At 38.8% G+C, this 23,292-nt stretch overlaps 1 protein-coding gene across 1 annotated transcript in view; it reads left to right on the top strand.

Annotated features, from left to right (window-relative positions):
- Window positions 1-23,292, top strand: part of Nebl (nebulette) — a 108,797-nt gene that overhangs the window by 19,753 nt on the left and 65,752 nt on the right. Inside the window, exons 6-8 of the mRNA XM_028764790.1 lie at window positions 5,875-5,976; window positions 6,859-6,960; window positions 15,677-15,790. Of these exons, the coding sequence (XP_028620623.1) occupies window positions 5,875-5,976; window positions 6,859-6,960; window positions 15,677-15,790 (318 nt within the window). The remainder of the gene's footprint in view (window positions 1-5,874; window positions 5,977-6,858; window positions 6,961-15,676; window positions 15,791-23,292) is intronic.

Here is a 23,292-nt window from a genome sequence, read left to right on the forward strand (position 1 = left end):
TTCATCTTCAAGAAACTAGAAGCTTAAAGGACTAACAGTAGTATTTGGGGGGGGGGTAGGTGGTGGTAACTTCTTGCATAAATGAAAACTTTAGTGAGTAGTCACAGGAGAGGAAAAGCCATAGCTCTTGTGATGGTATCCACTGGAGCTCACAGTAGAAGAGGAGTTTGACTATAGACGTTGGTGAAAATGTTTGCTTTGCCAAACGGTGTGAATGACTGTGGACAAGTTACTTATGCAAAGAACTTGCTTTCACATCTCTCAAGCAGGGAGGCGAGCAGTGGGCCTTACCTCTAAGGGTTCAGTCAAGTTTTAAAGGAGACTGTAGAATTAAAGAGCTCCTCAGAGGTCTCTTTGCTTCATGAAATCATAGGTCTGTCTGGCCTTCCTCCAGCTTTTAAGGCAGGGTGATTTGAGAATTTAAGGTGATGTGACAGTTAACTAGGATCCATAAAAAGAAGTTCAATTGTTCAAAGGGTCAAATCACTATGAAATATATATGAAAAGAGTATCAGATCAGAGAGGCAAATTAAAAAAAGTCCCTAAACCCTTCTCTTGTTGATACTGTCATCAAAAAATGATTCAACCTGGCCTATCTAAATCCTTTCATAGTTTAAGGGATGTGCCCCCAGCACATTTTCTAATATAATTAGAGAAACTGGAGGCATTTTTCACTAGTGATTTCCCCAAAAAGATGGACTTGTAATGAGAGCCCCAGTTCTGTTATTGCTTCTCACCAATCTTACATAGATGGGAACCACCAGTCGTTCTGCTGTAAGCCAAGTGCATCTCAAGTAGCCATTTTTAGCTTTATAGGTTGTGGCATGACGGGAATGGTCAGTTTTCATAAGTTTGTATTACTAATCAATCCAATGACTTGATGGTTTTTTTTCCTAAGCATGGCGTATACACTTTCTTAAGATTAATAAAAACTTATCAGCAGTTAAGTTTCTGATCCCTTCAGAAAGTGAAAAAGCTTGTAGAGAATTCAGCAAAATGATACTCGGACAATGATTATGGCTTTCTGAGGTTCCCATGGGACTTATAATAACAGTGTTTCAGGATTTAGTATCAAAAGCATTTCATTCATCTCTCAGAAAGAGTCATTAGAATGACTTCTCTCTCTGCAGAAGGCTGTGGTTTGATGAGATTGGATTGTGAATAAGAAAATATTTATCAACCATCTAATAACTTAATAGTGATTGACTATTCTAGATGGAACTCTGGGGTTCATTCCATCTTTTAGGAAATTGAAGGATTTTTCCTGTTTGCTGTATACATCAGGCCATACCTTTACTAATATTTAAAACATTTATATCCTGTCATAGAAAACAGTATTTAACTGAGAGCAAAGAGGAGCTTTCTGGAAGCTGTGGTTTAGCTAGTGGTACTTGCTAGTATGCAGGAGGTGCTGAATTTAGTCTGCAGTGCTTACCAAAAAGCAATCCTAGTCTACGAGCCAGTTTGAGGTGCCTACAAAGGCACTCTGATAGCGACATTTTTAATGGTTATAAAAGGTTTCCTTTAGAGCTGTACACTTTGACCTCTCGTTTAGTCCTCTGTAGCCCGTACTTCTCCTTTCTCCTCCACCAAAGTAAGAAGCCTTCTTTCTTGCCTGGTTTTGCCTCACCAAGAACTATTTGGTTCCTCACTAGAGTGTCAGAGTGACTGGTTCTAGTCCATCTGGATTTGTTGCCTTTGGGCCTGCCTGCTTGCACAATGCTTGGCATCATCTCTGGAGCCTTTCCTTCCTCTCCAAGTGCATTACTTTCCCTCCAAGGGCTGTCTGTGGAGACTTTGCTTTTGATCAGTTTATGAATTCCCCAACCAAGGAGGGTCACATGACCATTATATAATCCTGAAAAGCTTGATGAGAACCCCCTGCATCTGTGTCTGCCTGTCTTTGGAGAGCAAAGCATCCCATTTCTTTCTCCTTTCTAAATTCTGTGAATGTTCCATCTATCAGCTCATTCTAACCCATATCTAGAAAAGGAAGGGGATTCTGGAGAATGTGGTTCCATCCTTGGAAGTGTTGATACAGCCCAGTTTAGTCTAGACAATTTTTAACAGGGATGGGATGGGAATTTAAAGAATTCGTGCACACAAACTACTTAGCACAACATGTGACGCACTGAACTCATTGCATAAATGAAGAAACCCATGAAGGACATGGCCTGTGTGCAACAGAAACAGAAATACTGACAGGAGAGAATACACAGGTGCTGAGAAACCACAGAATTACATAAGCATGAGGCCAGGGCAGCTGAATGTGGTAAGACAGGGCCCAATCCAGAGCCAGACCGTTGGTGAATCCACTGCTTTACTGGAGGTCATAAAGGACAGATTTGACTCTACAGAAAACCATGAATGGATGTCTCAAGAGTTAGTGATGGGAATCCATCTCCCTGTACCTCAAGTAAAAATGGAGAGGTTATTGGCTTATATACAGTCTCACACTGGTATCCATGGGGGAGTAGACTTAGGAATTTTGTACATATATAAACCTGTGGATGCTCATATACTATATATATGAGCATATATTATTATATGAGCATATATATTATATATTATATGAGCATACATATTATGTATACTCATCTATTATTATTAAGTTTATATTAAGCATACATTATTAGGTATTATTAACTATTATCTGATCATGTGCTTTGTATATCTGGTCCCGTATTTTAAGCCACCTTTAGATTATTTAGAGTACCTAATGCAGTGTTTAAGTGTTAGGTTAATGGTGAAATCAGGGAATATCAATACAGTTTGTTTTTTGCAAATGTTCTTAATCTACAGCTAAATCCAAGATACAGAATACATGGTTGTAATTATAGTTGGAGGCCCAGCTATAAATAGAATGCTCAAGCATCCTTCAGCCAAGCTGGATACAAACCCCCTCACATTCTCACAAGAAGCTCTCTTTGTCCCCATAGTTTGGCTCTGTTCAGTTCTATCCAGTGTCAATTCTGACTGACGGTGTCTGTGAGGACTCAAAGAGTCAACTGTTGTCTCCACCTGAAGCTATGTTTATAACAGCAGATCTTAGAGGGAAGAAAGGTGGCATGTTGTCCCTATTCTTCACAGCCTCTGGATGCTTCTAGTCCTGATTAGGCCCTAATCATGATTTCTCAACGGGCTTGCTACTTGACTGGCTAGTCTGGATATAGGAAGGTTCTACTGCATTACGGAAGACAAATTATTAGTGAATGGGAAGCAGTTCTTCCCAAATGACAAATGCTAGGTGGTGGGGCCAAGATGCAGTCAGGAAAGCACTTGTCTCCCAGTGATGAAGACCAGTATTTGGATTCTCAGAACTCATATATAAAGCCAGCATAATGGCACACATCTGCAATCTTAGCAATAGCAAGGTGAGAGGTAGAAACAGACAGATCCCTGGAGGCTCATAGGCCAGGTAGTCTGGCCCATGTGGAGAAGGTGCATGCCAATGAGAAAAACTGTCTAGAATAAAAGGGAGAGGGTACCAGAGGACTAGCACCTGAGGTTGTTCTCTGACCTCAGTATCCACTTGTACACCTACACACACACACACACACACACACACACACACACACACACACACACAGAGTACATGCAGGAGGTCATGCTGCCATCCTATATAGGGTCAGTTATCCTAACAGAGGGTGTGATGGAGAGCTTGCTACCTGAGTGTCGTGGATGGCAAGTCTCCCTTTCTTGTGACATTTTTCCATCAGTGCTGCCCCAGAAGATAGTGAGCCGGATCCCGCGCTTTTCCCCTGCATGTCTCTGTGGTGTCCTCCTGTTTGAATGTGCAGCTCATGTCAATCTTAATATTTGTTTTGAGTCGCATATGCTGGCCTCTAATTTGCAATTTACATGGATGATGGGGCCCTATTCAGAATCCCGCTCCTGCTGCCTTTGTGGCGTTCACCTCACACCACGCAGTCATTAGGCAGAACAGCATATAATTAGGTAACCCATGTAAAGCTGAGGTTTCTGAAAGGTTGCAGTTCTTTTCAAAAAGTGTGGGTTTCCATCTTTCCCCCCATTCTTCTCTAGACAAAAAGTCATTTCCCCCCCTGGTGGCTCTCATATGGATGTACTAACTTAGAGGCGGTTAGTCTTGGAGGTGGATAATAATTTGGTTTGTTTTCACCTGAGGACTGGGTTTTGTTTATGCAGCTTGTGTTTAACCCAGTGTAGACAGGAACCGAGTCGCTTTCATTTGTAGCATTGCTCTTTGTAGCCAATGAAATTGGCCTGTTTAAAGAATCCTGATCATCTAAAATCTATGTCACAAAATAACTCAGTTTTCAGTTAATTTTAATATTTCTTTTACTACTTGTATGTGTACCTAGAATTACTGGTGAAGGCAAAGCTTATGAAAATCTAAGAGCCAAAGAAAACAGATGTTCTCGATGAAATTGTACTAATTGTATCAAAGCTGTTTTCACTTGTCAGGCAGGTTCATGACAGTAAGTGTAGTTTTTAAAAACAGTCATGGTGTGAAGGCTATTGCAAGCTCATGAAAGATTAAGCGGAAGCATCGTATTTCACGAAATGAAGTCGCACAGTGCATTGGAAACCCACTGAAGTATTAATGTCCGAGCATGTTTACTCGTGCTTATTGCCATTGAAGTGGGAAAAGCAGCAGGGACTTTTTAAAACTCAGAAGAGTGAAAGGAAAAAAGCAAGTAGGTCCATGCCACCAATCCTGGGTCACAGTGATCAGTTAGGAGTTTATTAGAATCAGATTCTTAGGGCCCATTTACCAAGATTCTACAACAGAAGACTAAGTGGAGCCCAGAGATATAAAATTATAATGAATAGGCCACATGGTGCCATCGCTGAAACTTTGCTGGCAACATTAAAAATATGTCCTGTCCTTCGTTCAGGTGTCTTGTGGTTCATATGTCTGTATTCTATCCCTCTATGTCCTGAAAAAACAAAGGTTTTAAAATCACCATATACTTTACATTATAACTGTAGCAGAATATATTCTAATAGACAAGTCAGTCTGCCTATGATAAAACTGTATCTGACAGCCAGGACTGTAACTTATGACACTTTTCATGACACAGAGAAGCAGAAGGATGAGGAGATGTTAGCTATCAGGCACTGTATTGGTTCTGTTCTGATCTTTCCACCCATTCGTCAGTCCAAATAATGGCAAGAAGCTGCATCAAAAGTACTTTGCATTTGTTAGCACTTGTTTGGTTCTCTCTTTAAATTTCTGTCTCTCACCCTGAGATTGATTTATGCCTAGTGTACATTCAGGGGATATGATTCTTTAATATAGTTTCCTTTGGTAGAATTAGACCATTAGTAATGACTTAATCTATTAGGAGATAAGTATCCCCTAGGCACGGACATCTGAGGCATTCTGTTGAGAAGACAGAGGAAGGAGTAGCTGCCAGGGTAGAGAATGGGGTTACCTAGCTTCACCATCTGTCATCCTCAGGGGAGCAATAATATGCAATTGTGTGTCAGGAACTGTCCTGCATTCCCTGAATGAATGGATGGATAGATGGATGAATGGATGAATGGATGGATGAATATTGGCTGAGTATAAGCATACACAGTTAAGCACAGAAATTACTCAGAGTGCTTTATAGAAAAATCCGTTCAGATTGATTCCTCCCCACTTTTGTTCTTCTATTCAATAGTATATATCTATTTTAGACACATTGATGGACATGGGATGATATAAAGGGAGTTAATATATCAGGGGAAATGAATGATCTGCACAAAAGACATGAAGAAAGTAACTTAAGTTCAGTGTGTTCTCAGAGCGAGCATGGCAAGGGTAAATGATTCTATAGAAGTGAAGGTAGCTGAATGAAGTGACCAAGTTATACGTTTTCCAATTGAAACTGTCTCTTTCATCAGATTTCTTACAGAAAAGATGTGCAAGGCACCCACATGTATACAGCAGAGCTGGACAGACCGGATATCAAGAAGGCAACTCAGATCTCCAAGATCATAAGCAATGTAATCTCTCTCTCTTAATCTTGTGCAAATCTGATTTCTCTTTATTTTGGAGGGAGATGGAGCACAGCATTGTTAGTTGGAAGGCTAATTTAATTGACATAATCAATTCATTTGAATTAATGACATCTCAATTTTGTCCTGAGTTACCTATTTGAATATGCAAATGATTGGGGATGTGTATGAATTGCCCATGTTCAGCCCAACTGTATCTATTATTAGCGTATTTTTAGAGGAATACACACTATTGGGTTTATGATCGCATTCAGATGTGTCAGCTTGGAAGCCAGACTTGTCAGTCTTCTGATCCTGATTAATCTCTCAGCTTACTCCCATCCAGGGAGCTCTGCTTGGCCTCTTCCCATCTGTTGCTGGTGATTTGCCGATTCCTTTCCACCAGCACTTACTTCTGCACACGGCCTGCATGCCATGGCTGTGACTTGTCTTCTTTGGGATACTTTCCCAAGTTAATGCCATTTTTGCTTGAGCATCCCAAACATCCTGGTTAAAGTTATCTATTGGAATAACATAAGTCTACGCCCCTTCAAAATCAATAAAGAAACTAATTCAATTGCTTAGTAACCAAGTGCCTGTTTTCATGGACAAAACAATCAATGTTATCTGTGTAAAGAATGTAGACTCAACTTTACAGCAAAGCTCTTAGAATCTTTAGAGATAAATATAAAGATGATGATGACTGGCTACTTAGGTTAAAATAAATAATTTTTCTTTTACTAAAAATAAATTTCTGCTTTAGCAGTCACTATTTTAGTATTTGGTATGTAAAGTATTTTTAATGACCTAAGGGACTATGATATCGTATTTTGATTAATGTTAATGTAATGTAAAGTAGGAATATTAAAATTTTCTCATTATTCACTTTAGGCAGAATACAAGAAAGGGCAAGGTGTAGTGAATAAAGAACCTTCTGTAATTGGAAGACCAGATTTTGAACAAGCCATGAAAGCTTCTCAACTTTCTAGTCAGGTAAGACTTAAGCATGAGAATCCTTCAATGACTTTATTCATAGGTTTTATTTCAAGGAGCATAGAAAACATTTCATCTTAGATAATATCTTTAATTGCAAGAATAAACAGAGGTAATGTTTCTGAAGTTACTTCAGCTAGTATTCCAATAACTGCAAATTTCATCAGAGAAAAAAAGTCCAATTCTTAGATCAAAGTGCAGACTTCTCTCCAGGCTCACAGCCGAACCTGTTTCAGTGAGTTTGGCCATGTTGTATTTCCAGAGATCAGCAATAGCCAATACTAGAGGTCATATTTTTATGTATGTATACGCAAAATTAAAAAAAACCACACATACAATTTGAACTTAGTAATAAAAAATATTTTCTCAATTTAAAAACAATTTTTTTTCTTAATTAGACAATGTAACAGGCAAGGTAAAGTGCAGAAAACCTTGAAATCTGATTTCAGGATATAAGACCTAAACAGTCTACAAGCCTGGAAGGTAAATGGCTTGAGAGTTAACAGGTTAAAATTTCAGTATCTCCAGAATTATCATATAAATGCCATCCAATTTCAGTGAGAATCCAAAAAGATTTTTTAAGAATTTGAGTGAAATAATTTCAAAGTTTCTGTGGACAGGAGTTGCCTGAAGAGCTTTTAACAGTGTGGGTCTGCAGATCAGCGACAGGGAAATACTAGAAAACCATTTGAATAAGTCAGTTTATATTGAGAGCTAAAATACTCAATAGGTTAGAATAGACATTTCTGAAATAGATTCTAGTATGTCTAAGAATTTAACATATGGCAAAAGTATTGATTCAAGTCAGTGGGGGAAAGATAGGGCAGTTAATAAATTGTGCTAGTGTCACTGGCTACCCATTGTGGTAAAAGAAAACTGTGTCAGTATCTTTAACCCTATTCAAAAGTGAATCTCAGGTAGATTAATAATATGAATGCAAGCCAAACATGACGTTACTTTCCTGTAAGTCCAAAGGCTGATCCAGAAGATTTGGGGTCAGCTTGTACTGTAGAAGAAGTCCCCATTCTCTAAACAAAGCCAAACTCAAACCAAATAAGCCAATACCATCCAAAAACTCAACCGACAAGAGCAAAATAATTAAAATATTAAAAAGAAAATTCAGGAGTCACTATATGGCACACAAGGTTTGTATTTTAACAAGACCAGAGGTCCAGAGGTTCTCATGAATAGTAAGCCACAATGATTACACAGATATTAAAATCATTGCTGCATTTTGTGACCCATGCTTTCATTTCAACACTGGAGAGGCTGGGGTAGGAGGAGTGTGAATTGAAGGCCAGCCTAGGCTACATACTGAGACCCTGTCTCAAAAACCCCAGGTAAGTAAGTAAGTAAGTCAGTCAGTCAGTCAGTCAGTCAGTCAGTCAGTAAATAAACATGGGAGTTTATTCAGGGATAAAGGTGTTAGAGTCAACAATGATGTCAACAATCTGATGTTTTAAAAATACATTTATAGTTTTTAATTTTGGAAAATAATCTATTTCTTGTATCATACTTCAAAATAGAGCAATATAAATAGATATAAGTCTAAAATATGGCTGAAGAATATAAGATAAATCCTAAGTCTAGAAAGACATACTGGGGTGCATGGTTTGAGATTCTTGATATTCAATATCACCATAATGCTATTTCTTCCAAACTTAGTTTTAATGGCTCTATGTAATTCCATTTCAAATCCAAAGTCTTTCTTTTCAAAAATAAGGATCAAATTAAATAACCAAATAAATCAAACAATTTTGCAATTTGTACAGAGAAAAAAAAAGAAAATACCTTTTTGGATAGTAAAAAGAGAGGCAGTTATTTCAAAATATTTGTAAACTATGCTATATAATATATATAAGATAATAAATATTTTTGTCATGAGATCTTTTTTTAAAAAGTTATTGTTACTGAGTATGTACATGTGTGTGCCCAAGTGTGCACCTGTGTATAAAGAATCCCATGAAGGTCACAAGATGATGGTAGATGACATGTGGCAGGAGTCATAGGTGGTTGTGATCTACCATGTAGGTATGAGGAGTCAAACCTCAGTCCCCTGCAAGAGCAAGAAACACTCTTCACTGCTGAGATAGCTCCCCAGAATCCTCATATATTCTTTAATGTGGAAACAAAAATGACTAACAACAAAGCAGAAAAAGTGAGAAATGAGGTGAATACAATTCTACAAAGAGGAGAGATAAATGGCCAATAACTATGTGAGAAGATGCCCAAATTTATTAGTAGAAAGAAATGCAACAGAATTTAAGCGAAATGTCACTCGTACCCATAAGCATTCTGTTTCTTGCTTGTGTGGGGGAGAAGGACATGCCGTTAGAAAGGTTTTGTGTAGGAGGTAGTGTTGAGTTGGGCTTGGCTTAACAGGAGAGAAGTCTGCTCAAGAAGAAAGCCCCAAATAAAGGCAGGAAGGTGACTGAGGTCAGGAGTGGTGCCTCTGAGCCAAGTGGTATCAGTTATGACCATAAAAAGGAATTTAGGCGGATTTTTAATGAGCAGAGGGTCAGTGTTGTATTAATTTTGACTATATGGCATTATTTAGAGAACAGAATGAAAATAATGTGTTCCTTTTATATAATAAATTAATCATTAATCATGATATTGTATTTCTTATATTAATATATGTTTGCAACTTGGCACAAATCCAGACATACCTGGAAAGACATATCCTCCACTGAGGACATGCCTCTATCTGATTGGCCAGTGAGCATGTCTGTGGGGGCGCCTTCCTGATTGCTGCTTGATGTAGGAGGACCCAATCCTCTGTGGGTGGCATTGTCCCTGCGCAGGTGGGTCTGGGCTGTATAGGAAAGGCAGTGAAGCAAGCCAGAAGAAGCATAGCATCTCTTCATTGTTCATCATCTATCTACCTCAGTTCACGGCCTCGCTTCCCTCAGTGATGGGCACCTAGGAGCCATTAGATATAATAAACCCTTTCCTCCCCAAGTTACTTTTGATCTTAGTGTTTTCAACAGCAACCATTCAATATGCTGTCTTAATGATTTGAACTTCAATGACATTGAATGAATTCATAATGTACTCCCACCATCACCATCCACTCAACTCTTCGTCCTGTAAGCTAAACTCTGCAGCTGTTGAACAATGACTCCCAACCCAACTGCTACAGGAATGATGTGCTCTATCTTCAAAGTGGTAAAAGGAGAGAGTATTCCCATATGTAACTACAGGGTGTGAGTGTGTCTTTAAAAAAGAACAAATCATCACCATTTCAGCTGTAGGCACTCAATTAAACTTCTATTTACAGGTGAGAAATAAGTCATCACAGAAAATTTTGATGTGGGATGGCTTATGTAGACATTATTCTTGGCAGATTAAGATATCAGCACTGCAGGAAAGGTTGGCCTCTGTCAGAGATAAAAGTTCCATGGGCCAGCAGGGAGTGGTTGCAAGACTCACACAGGAAATGATCTACCCATCAGACATCTCCCGAGCTATAGTGGAAGAGGGAAGGAATGTGTAGGGGAGGTACAGGAATGTAACTGTGACCTGTGCTAATTGTTTTATGGTTTGCCAGGCACTTTCACTTAGAAAACAACTCTGTGTCTTAGAAGGCTTCTAAGGCATACAGGACTGAGAATATGCTTGGAAAATACTCTTAGGAGAGGCCTAAAATAGCTATTGAAGCCCTGGGCATTCTTAATAATGCCTGTTAAGAAGGCAAGAGAGCTTAGACTTGCTTTGGGATTGAGTGTACATGGGTGGGTGCCATGGAGCACATGTAGAGGTTAGAGAATAAATTCCATAATGTGGATCCCAGGGATCAAACTCCATTATATCTTGGCAGCCAACAATCCTACTCTACTGAGCCGTTTCACCAGTTCCCTCCCTTACTTGTTATGCTCCTGTTCTTTGCAGTATATGACAGTTTCCCGTCAGCCACACAGCAGATTGTACAGAAGCAGCGTGGTCCCTTTCAGTGCCTAGGAAACTTGACTGTGGAGCGAGACTCTTGGGATACACTACTGGTTCTGTTGCTTGTTTGTCGAGTGATCTTGGACATAGTGCTTAGCTTCTTTATTTCTGTAAAGTTGATCTGACAGCTGATGTGGCTGCTTGTTAGAGTTGTCACAAGTACGCTGTTAAAATTGTTACCTGGCCTACACATCATGCAATTCCATAAAAATCATTTTGAATAGACACTTGGAGCATTTTCACATTTACCTTTCATTTAGAGGAATTCACATACAGGGTGGAGCAAGCGCAGGAGCATTCACTCTTAGACTCCAGGCTAACTTCACTCCATCCAATCCTCCCTGTGAGTCCTTAAGAGAAAACTTCAATCTGAGTATTTATTTTCACATTTCTAATTCAGTTCACAAGAGTACTACCATTTGATTTCTCCTTAGGCTTTTAGAAATATATTTTTTCAATCTTAAATTATATATCTACCGAGTGATCAAACACTTAAACAGATTGCAGTCTGCAAGTTCTCTGTACCCATCAGGTTTACTCTCCCATTGGTCTTATAGTCTATAGGTTTCTAAAAGGGGAAAGGTGGGTGGGCATGAGAGTGCACAGAAGTCCTAGAATGGTTTGTTTAATGTGTATTCTCAGGTGCATCAACCTGAAACAAAGGCCAGAATGTAGTTTCTTGTTGTCATCAGTAACTTCAAAGGTCATATGCCTTCTGGCTCCTAAGCCAATGACAAAGGCATAAACATACATGGTTGGAAATGGTTTAGGAATTCAGTAAGCAGGGAAAAGAGGTGAAGTGGTGTGTGCGAGAAGGCACAGGCAAGGCAGTGTGCTGCTGTGTAGTGGCCAGGCATGCCTGCTGGGGAGTGGCAGACAGCAGACTATGAGTGGGAGAAAGACATTTTGCCTGTATGAGCTCCGTGGGAGTTTACTCAGGCCAGGCAACAGAAACATGAGCCAAACTATTCTTATACAAAATTGAACAATTGTTTGGATCCTTTGGATAAAACCTTTCCCTTTTAAATTTTATTTTTTAAGATGTATATTTACATGTGTGTGCATGCCCATGCCCGTGTGTGTGTGCATGCATGCATGTGTACTAGTGCATGTGAGTACAGGTGCCAGAGGAGACCAGACCTGTAAGTAAAGTTTGAGGTGTTTGTAGTAACATAGTTACTGGGAACAAAACTCTATTCCTTGGTAAGAGCAGTACTTGCTCTTAAACTGAGCCATCTCTCTAGCCCCTACTTTCTTTTTAAAAATTGCGAAGATACATATTATTATGTTGTAGTTCTTTTAAAAGATTAATAAAGTAAGATTTCATGTGCCAAGACAAGGATACTAGTTTACGTGCATCTCAAATGTAAATGGACTGGCAAGACCATTAACTTAAAAGTTCTAAATGAGGAAAACTTGTTACTATGTTCTTATATCACCTGAATTTCATATTTGGAAATTGTCTTAAGGATGAAAAGATTAAATCTTTGGTCTAGTTTTATAACAACAGAGAAACATTATAATATAATTATCAGTATTTATTGCAGAATCATATTTGTTGTACTGATAAGAGTGAGTTTAAAACGTAAGAGATCCAATATGGATTGCTGTAAAAATTTAGTAATAAATAGTGTCCTTGAACGAAGAAGGTATTAATTGGCTTGGAGATGCTCCCATTCTCCCTTCCTGGCAAGCATACACTCTGCCAATCTTCTGACACTGCCAAGCATAAGCTTAAATGTCATATTCCAAGTTGCCAATGTGAATGGATCTCTCTGTTCATTTCCGTATAATTCGTGATGTGGGGTGTGTGTGTTTTAAAAATTGACTTGAGTGACTTACCCTATGGCAAGTCCCACAGTCCAGGGCTATTAGGGTTATAAAATAAAATAATAAAATAAAATAAAATAAAATAAAATAAAATAAAATAAAATAGATTGTTGATAAATATGTGGATGTCTTAATCAAAATTTCTTTAGATTCTTAACATTTGATACAAAGTCAGGATGATATTATCTTGTAAAGAAAATAAGGGCATGTAAGCCTCTGGTTTTAGTTCCCAGACCCAAATGAAAAGGAAAGCAAAATGTAAGAAGGAAGTAAGGAAGGTAGGTAGGAAGGAAGGAAGGGAGGGAGGAGGGAGGGAGGTATGGAGGGAGGGAAGAAGGAAGGAAGGGAGGGAGAATAAAGAAGTACACAGATAACATTCTATGTAAAATTCAACTTAAATTCTGGTTGTTTCTGTGACGAGTTCTATATAAAACTGTATTATTTTCTTTGCTCACCTGTAATTTAATTTTAGGAAAGATCGGAAAGGATGGATATTTTTAGATACTTGGTATATTGTTTTCAGTGATAATTAAGGTCCACACCACAAACTGTCCATTTTTTCCCAAACATTTGATTTTATAGCTATGCTTAAAGAATCATTCTCTCTCCTTGCTGGTTTTAGGGGAGCTGAAGCATAGGTAGTGTTGTGAGGGAGCCAGGCACCTGAGTGCTAAAACTCATGTGTTTAGAAGTCTCACTTCCTGGTTGCATTGCTCTGTCGAGAGGCTCTTAGAGAATTAGTTTAAATTCTGTCTCCATAGACACAGTGGGGACTCCCTAAAGTCTAGTTATAGTTAAAATTCTTTAGAAAATAGTTGAGAGTTTGATTTTATATAATTGTTCTATATACTTATTAGAAAGTGATGGGTGTCAGAGCTTTATGTGTGCCATTCATAATGTAAATAAAGTAACTTTATGACTTACTTATAGAACTTCATTTATTTCTGAAATGATGGATCTGGGTATAAGGAGTCACATTTTATCTCAACATTATCACTTCTCTCTCTCTTTCTCCGATGATCTTATAACTGGCAGGTATACGCTTTGCTCCATGCTTGGGTAAGCAACGCCATCCAAGGCTTCACAGGGATCTCTTGGGAGATGTGGGTGTGAATAGGGAAGCAGACAGTCGGGTTGTGAACTGTGGATTGAAAATGGAGCAGAATGTTGAACATGTCTGTTCCGTTAGTGAGGGAGACAGTCGGGAGGTGAGAGATATGACCCGTATCAGCCATCTGATTCTCTTTATTCATGTATGTGCAGCTCTTGGAGAAGGCATGAGGCAAGATCCAGTTTTATGTCAGTGTTTGCTTAATGTCTTATTAAATGATGCAGCTATTTTGTGTAAGTTAATTATCGATGGAAACTCTTATGTTTGGTTTCCTGCATATCTTATGAGACCACATCACGTAGACAACAGAAGTTTAGCACTTTCTTATTATTAATTATTAATTATAATTATTAATAGTTAATGATAAGCTTACAACACTTTTCTCATTATTACATTCAATATAACTATTGGAATCTTGTGGGCAAGAGATCGACAATTATTTCTCAGAAATAAGCATTTTCTTGGAAGAGGAAATGCCGGGTTTGAAAACAGATAAGCTACCAGCTTTGTCCTCACACCAACCTACACATCGTCATTGCATCTGGTGCAGCTCCTAAGTATACACAAACAGTTGGAAGTGTGCCGTGGTGGTTATGGTTAGTTCTCAATTTGATAGGGTCTAGAATCACCTGTGAGATGAGTCCCTGGGCATGCCTGTGGGAGACTTTTTGGTTATGTTACTTGATGTTGGAGAGACCCATCATGACTGTGGCTTGCGACCACAGGCAGAGGCTCTAGGACTGTATAAAATGAAGAAAGCAAATTAAGTGGCAAGCTTTATCCCTTGCTCTCCGCTGGTGCCCCTTGGATGATACCCGAGTAGCTGTCTCTATCGCCACCTTTGTGGACTGAAACTGTGAGCCCAAAATAAGTTGTTTCTTCCCCTCCTTGCTTTGGTTGTTGGTGTAGAGATAGTATGAAAGACCAAAACAGTTTATTTTTGCTTTTGGGATATGTGCATCCTTTTCTGTCAGTGTGAATCAAGGGGTGTGGGATGCGAGTAGCTGGAGTGTTACTCATTTGTCTACTTAGGGAGAGAATTTGTCTTTACATTCCAGTCTATAGATGGATCTATGCTGTGTTTTTTTTTTAACCATGAAGGAATATCTCTAAGTTGACAATCCTTTCATTCTTTTTTCTTATGACTAAAGAAAGAAAAGCTTTAGACTGAATATTGAACATACTTTTTTTTTGTTGGATAAATTGAGGAGTTAAATCAAGACAAAAAACAAAATCAAAATCAAAAACAGAAACAAAACTAAAAATGCCAGAAAGCAGATGTAGAACATTGTAGAAAATATATTTTCTAAAAATTAGACTTTAAGCAATTGAGATATGGATGTTGCCAAAAATACGGTTTAAAAAAGAAATCTTTGAACAAATTAAATGTGGATATCTGTATTTGGGATAATTTCCCTAGGAAAACCCATTTGATTTCTGGTTCCAAGGACACACTTTGTAAGTGAGTCAGACCTTAAGAATTAAGAAGTGTGTGCTCTCAGTTCTGACTGATCCTGGGTTACAGGGGTACAGAAATGGAAACTGACTTGTAAAAATTTTTTATATTATAAATGCATAATTCTCACGAGCGGAGAGCTTGAGCCCATGCCTAATGACATTCATGACCAATATTCAAGTAGCGTATTAAACTTTTTTAAATGCCTCATTAAGCTTTATGGAAGGGGACGAATATCAGGAATTTAAATTCTGCAACGATTCATTTGAAAGGTAGCTTTCATTTGCTCTCTTTAAAAAAAAAACCCTAATTTGTTGCTTTTCCACCAAAATATGTGATTTCATTTAGTTTGTCCTTTTTCTTTATGATAGGTTAAATATAAAGAAAAATTTGATAATGAAATGAAGGAAAAAGGCCACCATTACAACCCTCTGGGAAGTGCGTCCTTCAGGCAGCACCGGCTTGCCACTGTCCTGGCAAGTGATGTAAGTTGTAGTCTACAGAAATTACTTTCAGTATCTTTAGTGTCTTGTTTTCCTAGAACTAACTGTGTTGTAATTACTGATATTTAATCAAGATCATGTAATTTCCAAGTAATTTGTAGTTGGAAACACTGGAGCATATTTTCCTGAAGCTTTGTTTTTTCTAGAAAAGTATATTATTATAATTTGCTATTAATGGTTACTGATTACTAATTAGTTAATAAGTAGGAACAGTGGTATGAATAAAATTATTGTGTCTGATCAAGAGTAGAAATAGATTATAGAGTTTTTCAGGAAAGAAATGTATATTATCGCAAATTAGTAGGTAGGACAACAATTAACTCATAATTATGCCCACAAAATTGGGTTTATTATAAAGTACTACCTGATACATGGGGGTTTATCAAAAAGAAATTGTCATGAATTGTGCTGCTAAAGGTTTAAAGCTTCTTTCGTTTTTCTTATGCTAAGCACTATCTTTGTAGATTTATCTGCATGTTCTTAAAATTAAGAAAGATGTATTGGATAATAAAGGAAGTTTAGAATTTTTACTAGGAGGAAGTATTGTCCAAAACCAGAAACAATGTCAAACGGTTCTTTTTGGGATCATTTAAAACATGGACAGATCCTTTCCAATCAGAGGACCTGAGGATCAAGGAAAGGCTCTTCCGCTGAGGCTTCAGTTCAGCCTCTCTGCCTCCATGGGTGGCACTGGCTTTACTTCTCTTTCATTCATGTGTAGAAGGTACTGATGCTCAGTAACAAGTCTTAGTTTGTGTCTGGAAGGTAAAGGGGACACGTTTGTCTTTCACAACCTCTGGGGATATCAGAATCTTTCTTTTCCTGGCTGATAATTTTTGAATGTGTGCAGACATGAAGGAGGTAAAGATGAGCTAATCTTAAAGGAATCTAGAATGGAGTCTTAAATGCTCAAGACTGAGGATCAGACTGCCTGGATGTGATCCTGCCCAGCCACTTACTGTTATGCCTTCAATCTTTCTGTGCCTCGGTTTCCATATCTGTCAAATGGGAATACATTTAAACAATTATGGTGGTTGTAAAGATTGCTTTGTATATATAAAAAGGTTTTAAAAATGTATACAGGTAGTGTTTAACTAGCTTGATACTAATATTTTGTTCTAACTACTAGTATAAAATTCAAAAACAGTTGGTTTAAAAGAAGAAGAAGAAAAAAAAGAAGATTCTCATGGGTTTAGAATGCAAAGCGGCTAAAGCTTAAATTACAGCAAAGTAAAAATGAAATAATTCCGTAGCAGCATGGAAAGAATGAAGTGAGGCTTTCCTTGTTCTCTAAAAGTAGAGTTTCCACTATAATTACTGAAGTGTGTTAACACCACCGTTTTGGAATATATAAACAATAAAAGAAATTTAAATGGTTTCAAGTCCATAAGGAACCATTTGACTCATTCAGTAGTGAATCAGCACCATCTAGTGGCTGCTTGTAAATCCTGTCACTACCACACTAATCAGGACCTTGTGTTGGAGAAAAAAGAATGAGCCATTAATGTAATCCGCTATATAAACACATCGAAAGAAAAAAATCATGACTATCTCATTTGATGCTGAAAAAACATTTGACAAAATACACTATATCTTTATGTTAAACGTATTGTACAGATCAGGAATTCAAGGCACATATCTAAACATAATAAAAACACTATACAGCAAGCCAACAGCTAATATCAATTAAATGAAGAGATACTTGAAGCAATCCCACTAAAATCAGGGACAAGACAAGGATGCCCACTCTCCCTGTATCTATTCAATATAGTACTTGAAGTTCTAGCTAGAACAATAAGACAACAAAAGGAGATCAAGGGGATACAAATTGGAAAGGAAGAAGTCAAGGTATCACTATTTGTGAATGATATAATAGTATACATAAGCAACCCAAAACATTCTACCAGAGAACTTCTGCAGTTGATAAACAACTTCAGTAAAGTGTCTGGATATAAAATTAACTCAAACAAATCAGTAGCCTTCCTTTATACAAATGATAAATGGACTGAGAAAGAAATTAGGGAAACAACACCCTTCACAATAGTCACAAACAATATACAATACCTTGGTGTAACTCTAACCAAACAAGTGAAGTATATGTATGACAAGAACTTCAAGTCTTTCAAAAAAGAAGTACAAGAAGACTTCAGAAAATGGAGAGATCTCCCATGATCATGGATCGGTAGGATTAACATAGTGAAAAAGGCCATCCTACCAAAAGCAATCTACAGATTCAATGCAATCCCCATCAAAATTCCAACACAATTCTTCACTGCCGTGGAAAGAGCAATTCTCAAATTCAGCTGAAAAAACAAAAAACCCAGACTAGCAAAACCAATTCTTAACAAGAAAAGAACTTCTGGGGGTGGGGGTGGGGTGGGGTGGGAATCACCATCCCTGCCTCAAGCTTTATTACAATAGTGATAAAAACTACATGGTATTGGTACAGAGACAGACAGATTGATCAATGGAATAGAATTGAAGACCCAGAAACAAACCCACAAACGTATGAACACTTCATCTTTGACAAAGAAGACAAAAATAAACAATGGAAAAAAGAAAAAACTTCAATAGATGATGCTGGTCTAACTGGCAGTCTATATGTAGAAAAATACAAATAGATCCATATTTGTCACCTTGCACAAAGCTCAAGTCCAAGTAGATTAAAGACCTCAACATAAAGCAGATACACTGAATGTAATAGAAGAGAAAGTGGGGAAGAGCTTTGAATTCATTGGCATGGAGGGACATTTCCTAAAAAGAACTCCAAAGGCTCAGGGACTAGGATCAACAGTTGATAATTGGGACTTCAGGAAACTGAAAAGCTTCTGTAAGACAAAAGACACAGTCAATAGGACAAATCAGCAACCTAAAGATTGGGAAAAAAATCTTCACTAACCCCACATTTGATAGAGGGCTAAGGAAACAAAATAGATAAAGAACTCAAGAAGCTAACCTCCAAAAAACCAAACAACCCAATCAAAAAAAAATGTATAGAGCTAAAGAGAGAATTCACAACAGAGGAATTGCGAATGGCTGAGAAGCACTTAAAGAAATGTTCAAAGTCCTTAGCTGACTCTGAGATTCCACCTTACACCAATCAGAATGGCTATGATCAAAAACTCAGGTGAGAACATATGCTGGTGAGGATATGCAGAAAGAGGAACATCCCTTCATTGCTGGTGGGATTGCAAACTGGTACAACCATTCAGAAATTCAACCTGGAGTTTCCTCAAAAAATTGGAAATATATCTACCTGAAGACCCAGCTATACCACTCTTGGGCATATACCCAAAAGATGTTCCACAATGACACAGGAGCACATGCTCCACTAGGTTTATAGCAGCCTTGTTTGTGATAGCCAGAAGCCAGAAACAACCCAGATGTCCCACAATGAAAGAATGGATACAGATAATGTGGTTCATTTACACAATGGGATACTATTCAGCTATTAAGAACAAGGACATTTGAGTTTTGCAGGTCAATGGATGGAACATGAAAATATCACCCTGAATAAGGTAACTCAGACCCAAAAGGGCATGCAAGGTACTCACTAATAAGTGGATATAAGCAAAAACAAAGTACAGATTACCTAGGATACAATCCACAGAACTCAAGAAGGTTAACAAGCAGAAGGGCCAAAGTGAGGATGTTTCAATCCCACTTGGGAGGGAGAAGAATCACAAGAGGCAGAGGGACAGCGAACTCTGTGGGAGATGGGATTGGGAGGGCAAAAGAGAAATATGATCAAGTATTGGGCAGGAAGAGGAGGGGTAAACAGGAGAGAAGCCCTGAGCACCAGCAGAATGAATGGAAATATGCAACCTCTGGGAGTGCAAGGCTGGGGGGTGGTGGTGGTGATCCTCTAGAAAGTTCCAGAGACTGGGGAGGTGAGAAACTCTCAGGACTCAAAGGGAGAGACCTTAGATGAAATGCCCAACAGTAGGGAGAGGGAACTTGTAGAGTCCACTTGTAGAGCAGAAAGACAGGGAGGGCATCAATAGTACTTAAAACCCTAACCAAAGCAATTAGACAACAAAAGGAGGTCAATGGGATACAAATTGGAAAGGAAGAAGTAAAAAATATCACTATTTGGAGATGATATGATAGTATTCTTAAGTGACCCAAAAAATTCCACTAGAGAACTCCTAAACCTGATAAACAACTTCAGTAAGTGGCTGGATATAAAATTAACTCAAACAAATCGGTAGCATTCCTCTACTTAAAGGATAAACAGGCTGAGAAAGAAATTAGAGAAACAACACCCTTCACAATAGTCACAAATAATATAAAATACCTTGGTGTGACTCTATAATCAAGCAAGTGAAAGATCTGTATGACAAGAACTTCAAGTCTCTGAAGAAAAAAATAGAAGAAGATCTCAGAAGATAGAAAAATCTCCCATGTTCATGGATTGGCAGGATTAATATAGTAAAAATGGCCATCTTGTAAAAAGCAATCTACAGATTCAATGCAATCCCTATCAAAACTCCAAATCAACTCTTCATAGAGTTAGAAAGAGCAATTTGCAAATTCATTTGGAATAACCAAAAAAAAAAAAAACGAAAAGAAAAGAAAAAAAAGAAAAGAAAAAACCCTCAGGATAGCAAAAACTGTGGGAAAAAACTTGCGTGGGGTGGTTGCTCGGACCGTGCAACCTCCCACAGGCCAGCGCTGTGGAGGAGGCGGCCCACCGTGGTGGGGAGGGGATGGGTGGAGTCCCGGGGGCCTTTTCTGCAAGTGTGTTCCCACATACACAAGAAGGTCTAAGGTTCCAAAAGCTGGAAGCTTGGGCAAGAAGACACGCGGAGTCCGTGGAAGAAGTTTATTGTCCATGATGTGAAAGTTGGATCTGAATGTGCATGGGCCTCCCAAAGCCAGGGGAGAGCTGGCTTATATAGAGAGAGGGTGAGAAGGAGGAGGGACCAGGGAAGAATAACTAAATTATCTAGGAATTATTAATATGTAAATCTCTTGAGGCAGAGGCCTGTTAGTCACGCCCTCTATCTGTGTCTTATGTGACTGATGGTACAGGCTAAATGGAGATGAGACCCCATGTCAGGGCCCTGGGTTCTGGGGGTGTGGCCAAACACCTGTAGTCTCGGGGGTTCCAGGCCCGTGCCAACCCAAGATGCTCTTCTACAGCCCGACAGAAAACTATTCTCAACAATAAAAGAACTTCTGGGGGAATCACCTTCCCTGTACTACAGAGCAATAGTGATAAAAACTGCATGGTATTGGAACAGAGACAGGCAGATAGATCAATGGAACAGAATTGAAGACCCAAAAATGAACCCACACACTTATGGTCACTTGATCTTTGACAAAGGAGCTAAAACCATCCAGTGGAAAAAGGACAGCATTTTCAACAAATGGTGCTGGTACAACTGGGGGTCAGTATGTAGAAGAATGCAAATCAATCCATTCTTATCTCCTTGCACAAAGTTCAAGTCCAAATAGATCAAGAACCTCCACATAAAACCAGATACACTGAAACTAATAGAGAAGGTGGGGAAGAACCTTGAATACTTGGGCACAGGGGAAAAGTTTCTGAACAGAACACCAATGGCTTATGCTCTAAGGTCAACAATCAACAAATGGGACCTCATAAAATTGCAAAGCTTCTGTAAGGCAAAGGACACTGTTAATAGGACAAAATGGCAACCAACAGATTGGGGAAAGATCTTTACCAATCCTACATCCGATAGAGGGCTAATATCCAATATATACAAAAAACTCAAGAAATTAGACTCTAGACAACCAAATAACCCTATTAAAAATGGGGTACAGAGCTAAACAAAGAATTTTCAACTGAGGAATACGAAATGGTTGAGAAGCACCTAAAGAAATGTTCAACATCCTTATTCATCAGGGAAATGCAAATCAAAACAACCCCGAGATTCCATCTCACACCAGTCAGAATGACTAAGATAAAAAACTCAGATGACAGCAGATGCTGGTGAGGATGTGGAGAAAGAGGAAAACTCCCCTATTGTTTGTGGGGTTGCAAGCTGGTACAACCTCTCTGGAAATCAGTCTGATGGTTCCTCAGAAATTTGGACATACTGCTACCTGAGGACCCAGCTATACCATTTCTAGGCATATACCCAAAAGATGCTCCAACATATAACAAGGACACATGCTCCATTATGATCATAGCAGCCTTATTTATAATAGCCAGAAGCTGGAAAAGACTCAGATGTCCTTCAACAGAGGAATGGATATAGAAAATATGGTGCATTTACACAATGGAGTACTACTCAGCTATTAAAACCAATGAATTCATGAAATTCTTAGGCAAATTGATGAAATTAGAAAATATCATCCTGAGTGAGGTAACCCAGTCACAAAAGAACATACATGGTATGCACTCATTGATAAGTGGGTATTAGCCCTAAAGCTTGAAATACCCAAGATATAATTCAGAGACCATTCAATTCAATTCATTCAATTCAAGAAGGAAGACCAAAGTGTAGATGCTTCATTCCTTCTTAGGTGGGAGAACAAAATACTCAAGGAAGGAAATACGGAGACAAAGTGTGGAGCAGAGACTGAAGGAAAGGTCATCCAGAGACTGCCCCATCTGGAGATCCATCCATACACAGACACCAAACCCAGATACTATTGCTGATGCCAAGAAGTGCTTGCTGACAGGAGCCTGACATAGCTGTCTCCTGAGAGGCTCTGCCAGGGCCTGACAAATACAGAGACAGATACTCGAAGCCAACCATTGGACTGAGCATGGGATCCCCAATGGTGGAGTTAGAGAAAGGACTGAAGGAGCTGAAGGGGTTTCCAACCCATAGGAAGAACAACAATATCAACCAACCAGACCCCCTGGAGCTCCCAGGGACTAAACCAACCAAAGAGTGCACACGGAGGGACCCATGGCTCCAGGCACATATGTAGCAGAGGATAGCCTTGTTGGACATCAATGGGAGGAGAGGCCCTTGGTCCTGGGAAGGCTCGATGTCCCACTGTAGGGGAATGTGAGGGTGGGGAGGCAGGATTGGGTAAGTGGGTGGGCCAGGATCCTCATGGAAGCAGGGAGAGGGAAGGCGGTATAGGGAGTTTCCACAGGGAAAACCAAGAAAGGAGATAACATTGAAATGTAAATAAATAAAACAGCCAATAAAAAAAAGAAAAAAAGGATTATACATAATAAAATAAAAATACTTATTCAAGATTATACATTAAATGCATTAATCAATCATGTTTAAAAGGCAGTGGCATATTATTTAGGGATATGGGCTCTGGGGCTAGATTTCTAGATTTAAATAAAGTATTTGACAACCTCCCCCCACAAAACAAAAAAGAAAGTGGAGGGATGGTTGTTATCCCACAGTCAAAAATTCTGACCCAGAACTGTTCCTGTCTAAAAGAACTACAGGTAGAAAAATGGAGAAGAAACTGAGAGAAAGGTGGCCCAGTGACCGGCCCACATTGGGATCGATCTGAAGGGGAGGCCCCAAGGCCTGGCACAA

The sequence above is a fragment of the Grammomys surdaster genome, unplaced genomic scaffold, assembly GCF_004785775.1.
Source record: "Grammomys surdaster isolate TR1022 unplaced genomic scaffold, NIH_TR_1.0 146, whole genome shotgun sequence".
NCBI classification, from domain to species: Eukaryota; Metazoa; Chordata; class Mammalia; order Rodentia; family Muridae; genus Grammomys; species Grammomys surdaster.